At 44.7% G+C, this 13,642-nt stretch overlaps 1 protein-coding gene across 1 annotated transcript; it reads right to left on the bottom strand.

The window, feature by feature from the left end:
• Positions 1-1,518: 1,518 nt before the first annotated feature.
• LOC124016333 (filaggrin-like) lies at positions 1,519-13,262 on the bottom strand. The gene is made up of 3 exons (XM_046331884.1): positions 12,958-13,262; positions 3,585-5,732; positions 1,519-3,521 (listed from the first exon to the last, which is right to left on the bottom strand). Exons 2-3 carry the CDS (start codon positions 5,222-5,224, stop codon positions 3,368-3,370), a joined length of 1,794 nt encoding a protein of 597 aa, XP_046187840.1. The 5' UTR covers positions 5,225-5,732; positions 12,958-13,262; the 3' UTR covers positions 1,519-3,367.
• Between the last annotated feature and the right edge of the window lie 380 nt (positions 13,263-13,642).

Genomic DNA, 13,642 nt, shown 5'->3' with positions numbered 1-13,642 from the left:
GTGCTGCAGTTGTCAGGGAATGTCACCTTGACACTATTGCAGGGTGACAGCAGTCGCACCACCCAGACCAAGCACGGGCTGAACGCAAGTCCAAAATATTTTCTGTGCGTTTGTGAAGGGCATTGAGGTGTCAGCCCTCAAAGAGCTGCTTTGTTTGCAGGCTTAGTCCAGGTCACTCCCTCCGTTTGTCTTTGTGTTATGAACATAACCTTGTTGTTGTGTGTTTTGGGAGGGCGGCAGAGAAGATAGGATGAGGAATAGACGCTGCCCCACTGGGCTCTGCCTTGATTTCCATCCCCATGTATTCTTCTCTTGACAGGTCTGCTGTGACACTGAACTTGGGCCTGGAGAGCTGGCAGCAGGGACAGACTATTTCTGGAACTATTTCTGCACTTACTTTGTAGGTCAAAGAGCCATGGACATGCCTGCTGAGTGAGAGCCTATGAGAACAGGCTGTGAGGTATGTTATGACTGGGCTTAGAGAAGGAGAGGAAGCTTGCCCAGTTTTCCCTCTGGGTAAAGGGGTTTGTGTCAGGTTGAATGAGGCCTTTATAAAGTGGACTGGGGCATAAGAGAGGTCCTCCGTTCTGTTGGGGGGGGGTCATAATCTGTAGGTGTATGTGCGTGCTCGTACGTCTGAGGGCGTTTGTGTGTTTAGTGTGGTCGTACGGGACATCTCTGCCCTGCGTGCGTAGGTCCGCGGGCTTATAGAGAGTTAGCGGCAGGAAGTGGGCCACTGTTACATCAGGGAGGTCGGACAGGCGGTCTGTCTAGAAAATGTGTCAGTGTGTCACTCCAAAGCTCCTCTCATTTCAAATGAATCCTGTGTGTCAGGAAAGTAAGGAGCCCAGGGAGTGACTTTAACCAAGCTATTTGTGAGGACTGGAAACAGGGTGTCCCCACACCCGCTAAAAGAGATGAGGACTCAGAGTCTCTGTTAAACATGCCTGTGGTTACAAACACCTAGGTTAGGCCATCTTCTGCGTCTTGTCTTGATTTAGATTGTGTCTGTCTAATCATTGTACCTCGCAGCTCTGCTATGTGGCTGTGTTCAATTAGTAGTCAGTGATTTAAATGACCATAGAAGAATGTTTCTTGTCAGCAGCTGCTCTGGTATAAATTATAGTTTGTTTTTGTTTATTACGCTATTTGGCATATGGTTATTATTATTCTTTGCAGTGTTATATCTAACCTATGAACCCGTTTGTATTCAGTATCAAATGATAACTACAGCGAGGTGTTGGTCTTTATCTGTCTGGCATCTGCACAGCTGATTTTCAAACAGACCCATCATGAACTGTGTGCAACCCACATAGACACGAGTAAAGAAAGGAGAAATCTCACAATATTTTGACGATAGGTTGAGAAATTCAACATCCTTTTTTATTGTTTTCAATCTTGAAATGCATCCATCTTCCATGATGAATATTAGTGTCTTTACATACACAGCCATGTCAAAAAGAAGGGGTGGTGGCGACCTAGACACCACCTACTGCTAAACACCACACGAGTCTCGTCTGCATCTTTGTCTTTTTTAGAATCTTTTTCATGAAACCATCAGCAAAAACACAAGCATCACTGATTTGAAACACAATGAAAAAAAGGGAGAATGGGGGTATGGAGCAAATACATCATCACGGTCAATAGGAGAAAGACACACGAAGATAGTCACAGAACACAGAACAAATAAAACAATGACATTAACATGACAGTGTTGTCTGAGAGAGGGAACGCTTTACATTTATACACAAGTGGCAAAAAGCTAAACCTGGTACATATACTTTATAAAACTGTGTGGTACAGTGCAGGCTTCTCATTGTCACCCAAAATGAGGAAAATAAAGGCCGGGGGTGGATGCCCCATGTTTTACACTACAGAGGCACATTAGAAAAAGGGGAAATCCCTATTTCATTAACAAAGTAGAGATTGTCCTTAGTTTTTACAAAACTTAATTGCAAAAGCTCTGATTATTCTAAACCAGGTTTTTCTAATGTCATGGGCTATTTGTGTAATATAGTAAATTTCGCTTCTGTTTCAGAGATCCAATGACCTAGTATCTGGGTTTAACACCATGTCTCTAGGGCAGTGGATCGACGTCAAGTCAGAAGCCTGAGGTTCTGAACTCAGTGCATTGTGTTGTGTGTTGATTTGCAGAGGAGACTAGGTGGCCTCACTCAGAGTTCAAATATCATGCAGATATCATTTAGATTATATTACTATATTTAAAATAACTCCCTCCCCTATATTTCCCCACTTTGCGGTTTTAACTTGAGCTTTTATGCGTTAAGGTTTATAAACATTCACATTTTAGTCTATGTTTCTATTGGCTTTTCTGCAGATGTGGGCATAGGAATAAATACATTGGGCTAAGAGATGGGAACGAACAGTGGAAGTCTAGACTGTTGATGATGCTCAACTTTAGGCCAGCAGCCTAGTTCTGTCTCTGATTGACTTTGATTGAATGCTGTCTAAGATCTTAAAGATCTACTGCAATAACAGGTAAGCTGCATTTCAAAAGCTATCGGCCATGTTTCTGCAAACAGAGTTAAAGTGATGACATTAAAGGCGTTTTAACTTAAGTGGAGTTTGCAACAGTAGACACAATGTGACTGTACAGTAATTCTGACAAAAACAGGATGATAACGGCCAAGTCCTTTCTTGCCTCAACAGTTTGTCGCATTGTTGTGACATTTGTTAGTTTTCTTCAAAAATATATATTTATAAATTATTGGTAAATTTACAGTAATATACAAACCGAGTGCTTGAACATAGATAGATAATGGATGGGCTGTGTGAGATCATGGAGATGGGAAGGGAAATATGGATTGGTAGAGGTAGGGTTAGAGAAGAGAAATGGAACTTCTCATTGTGTTGCATCTTTGGTCAAGGGAATGTTCCTAGAATGTTGCTGCTACGTTTGTCTAAAGCCAGATGTGCACCATAGGAGGGGCACTGAAAGCTGACAATACAATTCCAATAATGGTCAACTTATATTCTCATTTGAAATGACCAACTGTGGTTTGACGAAAAACGATATGAAAGAGTCTCATCCCTCCTCTCATTTAGAAACAAAAGTCCTTCTGTAATTATGGAGAAGATGCAAGAACTGAAAAGTGTATATACAATATATACACATAGAATACTGTTCCCCCAGAAGTCCAGCCCTGTTTTGGGCTTCAGTACAGCTTTTTAGTCCCAGGACATGAAGGTGAGGGAGGTGTAGATGGGGGGTAAAGGAACGATAGTGGATTGAGATTGAGGAGGGAAAAGGGAAAGAGCGTATTTTGATCTAAGGCAGCATCAGAGACACCTCACAATGTAAGGAACCTCGACAAATTTGTGTTGCCCTCAAGTGTTCAATAGGCACTTAGTCTCGTCTGTTGTTATGGCGTCCGCTTGACGACTCCTTTTCCCCACTCTCCTTCCTTGACTCAGCTGAGGACGGCTGCTTATAGAACCCTGTGGGGGGCTGGCTCTCACTCTCCTTCCTTGACTCAGCTGAGGACGGCTGCTTATAGAACCCTGTGGGGGGCTGGCTCTCACTCTCCTTCCTTGACTCAGATTAGGACGGCTGCTTATAGAACCCTGTGGGGGGCTGGCTCTCACTCTCTCTCTCTTTTCCACTCTGCTGTTGCGTGAGGGCCAGGTAAGGGTGCTGGGGCAGGGGTAGGATAGAGGAAGGAGGAGGGGTGGTGAGAGAGTCCTGCTGGGAGCTCATGGCTTTGTGTTTGAGACGCAGTTTGTGAGGCAGGGCAGTGCCCTTAACCTCTGCCTGGGTGTCCCCGCTTTGGCATTGGGAGGAGTCCTGCGGGGAGGGCAGAGGGGACCCTGGCTGGTGTGAGACAGACAGGTGCTGGAGGTAACTCCCGGTGTCAGATAAGGAGGAGGACGGGGACTCGTCGTCCGTGGAGGTCTCCTTGTCAGAGCTGTGGGGGTCATTGTCACTAGAGGAGGTGTCTTTGCCTGAGGTTGAATGTTCTTGGTAGTACCCCTCACTACTGGGCCCGCCCTCATAGGTCAGTATGGGGGGCTCCTCGTCCTGGGTGCTAAGATAGCAGTGACTAGCCTGGTTGTGGCACAGGTGGGATGTGACGGCCTCCTGTTTTTGGAGGATGTCTGGAGCGAGGCCTGTCTGGGTCTTTTGCTCCTGTTGCAGAGCTCTGTACACCTGCTCCTCTCCTGCCTCGCTGTGGCACTCTGAGTAGTGGTACGGAGGGGAGTCTAGTGTCTTCCTCTCCATCTGCTTGGTCACCTCTGCCAGTCTCTCTGAGCTTTCTGTGTGGCTCTCTCGAGCCTGGGCCAGATGGCTGGCCTGAGCACTCTGCTGTTGGGCTGTCTGTTGATCTATGTCCTGCTGCCTTTGGCTCTCCCCAGGGTAGGAGGCACTACTGGAGCGGTAGAGGATGACACTCCTCTGTTGGGTGGGTGGAGGGACCTGACTGGTCTGGCTTGTGATGCTCTCCTGGTGGTGGTAGGAGTGGTGCTGTTGGCTGTGGTACACCGACTCCATCTCCTCCTGGTGGTGTGTGGAGGACAGGCTATGGTGGACGTTGAACATGCTGCTTCCAATGTCCATCTCCAGGCTGCTTTCCTCCTGCTTGATCCCGTAGACCGCAGGCTCTGGGCTTTCCCGGGAGGACCCGTCTGACATGTCTGAAAGGGACCCATGGGGGGAGTACGTCACCAGTTGACTATGTCCCCCCCCGCTGCCTGACTGCTCAGTCTCCGAGGAGTCAGAGTTCATCATCACCTGGGAGCTGCTGGAGTAGCCGCTGGAGTAGTAATTGGATGTGGAGGATCTCCCGTTGCCTCCATTGTTGCCTCCACTAGTGAGCTGCTGGCTCTTCTCCATGTAGGAGGCAGTGCTGATAAGGCCAAAGCGCAGCTTCAGCTGCAGCAGCTCCGTCTTCAGGCGGCAGTTCTCGTCATTCAGCACCATGACGCGGTTTTCCAACACCATGTCGTTCAGTCGTCGCTTCTCCCTGGAGCGTTTGGCCGCCTCGTTGTTCTTACGCCGCTTCTCCCAGTAGGATGCATCCTTCTTTTCATCAGAGATGAACTCACGCTTGCGTCTGCAACTCATGCTGGGCTTGACGAGACGCCCCTGGCGAGAGGGGGTTCCTTGAGGCGATGGGAGAGACTCTGCGTAGTTAGAGTATGTCTCTAGGCTGTCCAGGTTATTTTCTGAGCTTGCTGATTGGAGTTGTGAATTCAGGCATTCCATTGTTGCTCAGTGGAGGACAGTTTGGAATATTGCTACAACCACTGGAAAGGAAACTCAAGGAATGGGGTGATAAGGAACAGTGGGATTCAGCTATATCTCACTGAATGAATGAGCTTATAGTTCAAGTGGCTAAACTGGCCAAGAAGATCAAGAAACAGTGGAACTCTGCGTTAATTCCCCTCATTTATCCAATGTATGTTCAGCCTTTCTCTAGGCAAGTCTCTTCAGCTTTCTCACAGAAAAGTGGGTCAAAGCTGCCTTGTAGAGAAGAAAAAAAAGTGTTCCTAGAGTGGAGAATGTGACAAGCTTCACTGAGCAATTCTCTAACCTTCTTTTCTCTGTTTTGTTTTTCTATCTTTTTGTGAGAGCGCTGTGCTGAGCAGACAGAGAAGTGTTGTACTGCTCCAGGCGTGTTGCAGGATGTAGGTCACTCAGTCTATCTTGGCTTGTCAGTCTCTTGGGAAGGGCGCTACCTCTCTCCTTCTCTAGTAGGTTGCAAGATGAAAGGCTGAGGAGACAAAGAAAGAAAAGGCAAAACTCTTAATCCTCGTGGACTGCTGTCGACCACTATGCATTCAGATTGAAGGAATAATATCTTCTTTATGTCATTGTTAATGAAATCCATTTTAGTTTTTGGCATGACTGGTGATCAAATCATTTTGAGGGATAATTAATAATACGCTCCTTCTCACGTCCTCCTGCTTTCATCTATGTTCTGCATATCTGGCTTTGACTGAATTGTTACCCCTGGCAACCAGTGAATATTCACTAGACCCTAGTAACCACTGTCTGACCTCATGGCCCTTCTATTGATCTTCTCTGTCGGTGGTCCATGACCCCTTAAGGTGTCAGCTTGCTTCAGTTCGGCTGGCGACTTGCCAAACTGAACAAGTGTGCTTGCACACTCCCTTAAAATACCTTCGCTTGGAAAACTAGGGAAAAAAGCAGCAATAGTACTTTGTCCATATTGAGATGCTGTAGCCAATATACACTTCCTCAAAATAGTCAGAATGAATCTATGATAAATCAAGAAATCTGTCATTAATTTTGACGTTTCTGCAGAGGAGATCTCAGTCGAGCAATTTTACATCTAACTGGGGTGTTTGGTGCAGTATTTCTCAAAGACAAAATGTGCATGAAAATGATTCCGTACCCTTACACAATGTATGCACAAACTCTTCCGAACTGTTTTGGCTGGGAAGCATGTGGACGCGTTTAGCCCTGCATGTGGACGCGTTTAGCCCTGCATGTTGACGCGTTTAGCCCTGCATGTGGACGCGTTTAGCCCTGCATGTGGACACTTTTAGCCCTGCATGTGGACGCGTTTAGCCCTGCATGTGGACGCGTTTAGCCCTGCATGTGGACGCGTTTAGCCCTGCATGTGGACACTTTTAGCCCTGCATGTGGACGCGTTTAGCCCTGCATGTGGACGCGTTTAGCCCTGCATGTGGACGCGTTTAGCCCTGCATGTGGACGCGTTTAGCCCTGCATGTGGACGCGTTTAGCCCTGCATGTTGACGCGTTTAGCCCTGCATGTGGACGCGTTTAGCCCTGCATGTGGACACTTTTAGCCCTGCATGTGGACGCGTTTAGCCCTGCATGTGGACGCGTTTAGCCCTGCATGTGGACGCGTTTAGCCCTGCATGTAGACACTTTTAGCCCTGCATGTGGACGCGTTTAGCCCTGCATGTGGACGCGTTTAGCCCTGCATGTTGACGTTGACTTGCATGGTGAAATAAACATGAGGCCAATATAGTAGTTTCTGAGTTACTATCTTTTTCTGAGTAAGACCTTACACATTTGCTATTTGTGACATTATTCCTCCTCCTTTGTAATCATAACTGCATGTCTGGCAACCAAGTCGAGAGCACATGATTACCATGTAAACTCCTCGAAATTACATCATTCAAACACATGGAATGATTGGGCATTGAATTTGTAAGCTTTAAACAGCCATTATTGACTTATTTCATGGCTGTTCTAAATAGTCTTTCAGACAGATTTATTTTAAGAGCCAGGACAGTGAATCACACAGGTGCAGTGGGGGTAGGCTTCCCCTCATTCCATTTTAGAATTCTAGATTCTAGAAAGATTCCAAAACAACCAGATTAAGAAACAGCCCACTACGTTTACATAGAAATTATCATGAATTGGAGAATTTACTGTAAGTGTAATAACCGTAAAAATGCACATTCTATTTGGACAACCAGTTCCTGGCAGTGAATGTAGACAAAGGTTCCCCGCCAAGGAAAAGAGGTGGAGAGGGTACGGGATTTTAAGGTAAGGATGTTGGGGGTTAATTAATGAATATAGGTCAAGTTTCAGGAAGGACGGGGCTGGAGAATGTACCAAGCTCTCCTGAATTATGACACCAGGGTGGTCAGCCTCATAACTATGAAGTGTCTGGGAACCTGCTCAGCAGGGACTCTCCTGGTAATGAGGTAAACAGAGGTAGATGTGTCACTAGCCAAACATCTTAAGTATGATTTTCATGAATAAGCCAAATGGCTTTTCATGTTTCCAAGTTGTCTCTGCTGGTTGTGTACCAGTTAGCCTATTTTATCTGTGTTGCTGACTAACTGGTTCAATATCAATTACATTCCATACAGGTGACTTGAGGCAAGCAAAGGAATTCAACAGGCATCGAGGATGGAGACTTCCTGGAACATTTGAGATAACTCATTCAGACTATGTTCCCTTGTTCCATGGTTCCATTAAACTGGTCTTGTATGCTTTAAAATCAAATTACTTAAATCAAATTAGTTGCTGGCCAACAGGAGTTGTTTCATCCCTGCCTCCCTGCCTCATTTACTCTCATTTTCTTACTGAACAACATGAGTTGAGACACACTGATTCTCTCTGCCTCTGTCATTTCATAATCTGTTTTTTTTCTCCATGGGTTATATTCTCCCAGGAGTCTGGGGCAAAATTATGTAACTGTCAATTTCTCTACACTTTTCAAATGTGGGTTCAACACCAATTTTTCTTTCCAGGCACAATTCAGCAACAAAATGAGCCAAATCTAGATGGGATATTACACCCCTAGTTCTTAAATTAAAAATGTTTTGCTTCCCACAAAATGATGACAAGCCTTCTAGGTATGGGTCATTTGGGTCCCAGTAGAGACTAAATGGGGATACAGGCTACGATTTTGCCTGGAAAAACGGTTGAGACAGGGCCTGATAACGCACTGCTAAATGCAGTACTTTAAGGCCCTCATTCCCACAAGCCATTTGCATGTGGCTCATGGGCAGGAGGGAAAGAGTGGCAAGACCCCAGAAACCAGGGACCACTCAGTAAACCCTGGCTCTGACTAGTGCCTACACAGCAAGCTGGAATATAGGTCAGTGGAACCACGGTTGAGGCAGCGAGAGAGATACAGAGAATTAGAGAGTACTCTATTTATAGAGGTGAAAGATGCACGGCGAGAGGGACGAAGAGATGGAGAGAAGGTAGACAAAAGAAAGGGGGAAATGAGCTCAGATGATAGCACCTCGCAGGATGTAAACAAACGGGGTCCTGTACCAGCGTTAACAACATATCACCTATGGAAACAAAAGCAAAAAATGGGGCAAGTAATCACATCAACATCAATCCCTCCTCATCGAACAACACACTTACACTGCGCAAACAGATTGACTGTAAAAAACAAAAACAAAAACAAGCTGCTCATCTCCTCTGCGGGCGGCTGGAATTAGCTGGAGACATGAATGGAGCTGGAGTGTTTGCTGATTAATGCATCACAAGCTCTTAGTCTCCCACTACTGCTGCAGGAATAGGGCACTGCATGCCACCCTTACCTGATCAGAACATCAGAACATCTAAGCATCAAACCTATCCACTTCAATATAGTGTATCAAATATCTAACTGCAGGCTACTGAGATAGTGATTGCCAATGAAAGTTTCATGTGTTTTTATGAAAAATGTAGTGTGACCTGCCAGAACAAATGTCAAATAGTAAGACATTCTACTGCTTCCCTTTTCACCCATCTAATATGCTTACGAGGCTCTGTGTTTCAATGGAACACTCCTACGCTTGTGGTAGACCATAATGAATTCCATGTCCAATTTCATGATAAAAGGTGAACAAAAAGCTGCATCTCAGAGTATGAATCTGTTACTGATAGATCTGTTTAACATTAGCACACATCCTTGTTATACTTAATAAATATAAAGTCATTCTACCACAGGGAAGGGCTTGGTTACATTTCTGAAGTGATCAAAGAGAATCTAAATGTATGCCATTTACAATTATTGGGTCCAAACAACCACACAAAGCTATATTTGGTGGGGCTTGAGTTCAAAAGCTTGTTTTTGTTGAGCTCTTAAAGTAATGGGAGCAGGAGTAAAATAAGGAGGAGGCCCCCAGACCTGGGTGCAATATTTTACTGAGACTGAGGAACTGAACTGCCCCCAGGGAGGAACAATGCAAATAGATGGCTTTTCCCCAAATTCCAAGTAGGGTTGGGCTGATATATGATTAAATAGAATAGTGACATTTGACATTGACGACATATTGTGAAGTGCAAGACGATATATCGTGATGTGCTGTATCAATATGTTGAAAATTACGTGTAAATGAATTAACTAAGCCTTATTTAGTCATTAACGGTGCAGAACGATTATATCGGATATCGCAATACTTGGAGTAGCACATCGTAGAAGGGGTCTCTCCAAATATCATCCAACCCTGATTCCTAGACTGGGTTTATCTTCCCAAGAAAAAGTACAAATTCTTGGACATGAAGGTGGAGTTCCAAGCCAACTCCTTGTTCCATAAACACAGCCATATCAGCCTCTGTTAAACGGGAAAAAAAGAGTGACCCAGTGCAGTCCATGTGTTTCCCAGTCACATGTGCTCCCTTGGCCTACTTCTCTGCCTCTCCCTCCCAGCCACAGCAGCACAATAACAAAGCACCTACTCTATCCTTCATTATCTTTCATTGTGCCAGGAAACCCTGAGAATGTCAGGCGGGTCAGGATAAACCCCACTCCAGGAAACCCTGAGGATGTCAGGCGGGTCAGGATAAACCCCACCCCAGGAAACCCTGAGAATGTCAGGAGGGTCAGGATAAACCCCACTCCAGGAAACCCTGAGAATGTCAGGCGGGTCAGGATAAACCCCACTCCAGGAAACCCTGAGAATGTCAGGCGGGTCAGGATAAACCCCACTCCAGGAAACCCTGAGAATGTCAGGCGGGTCAGGATAAACCCCACTCCAGGAAACCCTGAGAATGTCAGGCGGGTCAGGATAAACCCCACTCCAGGAAACCCTGAGAATGTCAGGCGGGTCAGGATAAACCCCACTCCAGGAAACCCTGAGAATGTCAGGCGGGTCAGGATAAACCCCACTCCAGGAAACCCTGAGAATGTCAGGCGGGTCAGGATAAACCCCACTCCAGGAAACCCTGAGAATGTCAGGCGGGTCAGGATAAACCCCACTCCAGGAAACCCTGAGAATGTCAGGCGGGTCAGGATAAACCCCATTCCAGGAACCCCTGAGAATGTCAGGCGGGTCAGGATAAACCCCACAGTGTTCACCATCAACTACAATAGTAGTGAAACAAGACATAGTGCACGCTGCTCGAGTGAAACATATGTAATCTCATCCTCATGATAATTATAGCCATGTTATTACCATGTTTTTAGCAATAAAATAAGTAAGCCTACTAATACAATAAGGAATATAGTAGCTGATCATTGCAATTACAAGCAATTTATGGAGATTCATGAATCCTACAGAAATGGGGTGTGGCACAGAAAGGTGAGGATTGAAGAAAATGTATGAAAGGCAAAATGAATATGTTTCTAATTGTGTATCACTACGATATGAAGGAAACCTACATGCTTATTAGGCGCATTTATCTGCTGCCCATCAGTGTTTCTGTTTTGCATGAATGGGTTGGGTGTCTTTGTCAAGCCAGCTAGGGTTTATTTTGGTAGGTTTTTTATTCTGGTATTATAGGGGGCTCTGCAGCACATCCCCTCCCCTTTATGACTAATGTGACCTACATTTGGAGCTGACATAGTGGTCCACCTTATGCGCCAAACAATTAGCCCTCCTCAGCAAAGCACAATAGAGGCTATGGGTTTCCGCTGATTGTGTCATCTCCCCTACCTATATATGTTTTAATTACTTAAATGATTTGTTATGCAACCCGCACCATTACTACAGCCTTTAGTGCAATGTGTTACAAAAATGTAACACATACCCAAATGCTTTGCGTAATTTCCCATTGTGCATAGCACCTGTACCATAGGCTAAATTCTAAACTACATGGTATTGATGAACTTTCGTGAGATATAATTCCGATATGACTTTTCATAAAAACATGAATAGCGTGAATAGCCTACACCTTTACCACGGCACCAAAAGTAGGCTAGACACAAGTGCGCATGCCATCACTAAACAACAAATGTATGAGCTGCGGGCACCTGGCGGGGGCACACATTACACAATCATTTCCACGTGCAGTGTGGGGGTACTTTCAACATTCAGACTGAGCAGGGTGGTCTTTTATAAGACAAGTTACAACAAGTGTGTGTGCAGTATTAATTCTTATATGCATGTAGTCTAATAACTGCATAGGTTATACGTTGAGATGGACATGCAGTGCGCAACAGTGTTTCCCAATATAACTAATAACCTACACCGCAGGCACATATCCACGTCACATCATAAGTGTTCTGCCCTCTTCAACATACCACTACTCTTTGTGGTGTCTCTGAACATACCACTACTCTTTGTGGTGTCTCTGATAAATGTACCTTTTGCAAATTATAACAGATCCCCGGGGAAGTCATTCAAGGCTAAAGCAAGTTTCTTGCACATAGGTTGTTGCCCTGTTGCAGTCGCTACCCATAGGCTAATCCAAAAACTTGTCACGACTTTGAGATTTTGACCCAGTAGCCTACATTTGACTCAGTAGCCTAAAAAAGCACAGAAATAAACATGCCCAGTATATCCAGCTCACTTTACAGACACCGACAATACTTTAGATTATCATTCATATCCAAGACAATGTTTTCAGAGATGTAGGACAGCACAATACTCCACTCCAGTAGCCTTTACTCTAGATTCAGTTTGCCCCACTGAGCAGAGGAAGGGTTAACGGGTTGGCTAACCTTTCACAAATAACTACTTACTACATGTGATGGAGAGAAATGTGTCCTCAAACCATCATTAACGGGTTTATTTTGCTCAAATAAATGTCCATACTTGTGTTACTAAATAATAGAGGAATTAATCCAAAGACAAATAATTTTACCGTATTTCAAGTTATTGTATCTTTCAATATTTTCAAAACTCTACTATGATGGGCGGGGCGAAGCTACTCCAAATATGTGTGTTTTCTGTGGCCTCTGCCACCCAGCGTTCCTTGTTCTGAAGGAATTCCATCCACCCCTGTCTCCTTATCATCCCCCTATACATTCTGCCACTAAATAGGGGGGGGGGGGGGGGGGGCGCCTCGCCTTGACAGAACATACATATGGTTCAACGTCCGTCACCAAAATTATAAACACTTCCCGTTGTGCCAAAATGTTTGCAACAATATATCAGTGAACTTGAAAGTCATGCAAAACTAAATAGTCTAATCGATGTGCCACTAAATAACAGTGAAATTAGTATTATTAAACAATTGGATTGAATTGTTTTCACTAATAATAAGTCACATTATATACATGAATCGACTGGACATTTAAAGGCAATCCATATAAAATAAATGCTTACCGTGTATGTGTAAATAAAAGCCCATAGTGCGAAGTCTAATATAACAGCCACGTTTCTGTTCAACAATTCCTATTTCTGACTACTATCGAATTAAAATGTGCGATCGTCCTTCAAGTACAGTGCGAGCTCTGTGATTAGTGCCTGTATGTGAGCATGAATTCTGTGTCGCTTAATTTGAATCTGTTCTCTTATTACTGTTCTCTTATTACGTTAGGGACTTGCTACAATTTCCTCCTTGCTCTCTCAATGTCTCCAATTGTATGTTAGTAGGTCAGCAGTTGCATAACAGGAGTCTTTGGGTGCCTAGTCACGTTTTGTTTCTCGCTCGCGCGCTCCGTATCGGCCCCCTCCCCTTTCTTCTCCTTCGAATTCTGTTGCGGAGAGACGGGGAAGAGGAGAGAGGGGAGGGAATAAACCAGACTTGCTGAGATGTAGGGTGAGATACCCCTAATTAGGTTAATAGAGAGATTGAGAGAGAGACTTAGAAAAATGGAATGGTGGGGAGACATTTTTAGAAACAAGCTATTTATATATCAATAAGATATATACATAAACAGCTGTTGTTTGGGTGAGAAGTGTGTGCCCCTTTATTGAATGGATAGGCCTAATCACTCCAGGTGGCTCAGTTTTGCCCTTTTAAATATAGCTTTATTTTTTTCAGTTTTATTCTAATCCGCAAACCAAA

The sequence above is a fragment of the Oncorhynchus gorbuscha genome, linkage group LG26 (assembly GCF_021184085.1).
Source record: "Oncorhynchus gorbuscha isolate QuinsamMale2020 ecotype Even-year linkage group LG26, OgorEven_v1.0, whole genome shotgun sequence".
NCBI lineage: Eukaryota > Metazoa > Chordata > Actinopteri > Salmoniformes > Salmonidae > Oncorhynchus > Oncorhynchus gorbuscha.
Note: the sequence above shows the minus strand (reverse complement) of the source record. Positions and strands in the feature narration are given on the sequence as shown.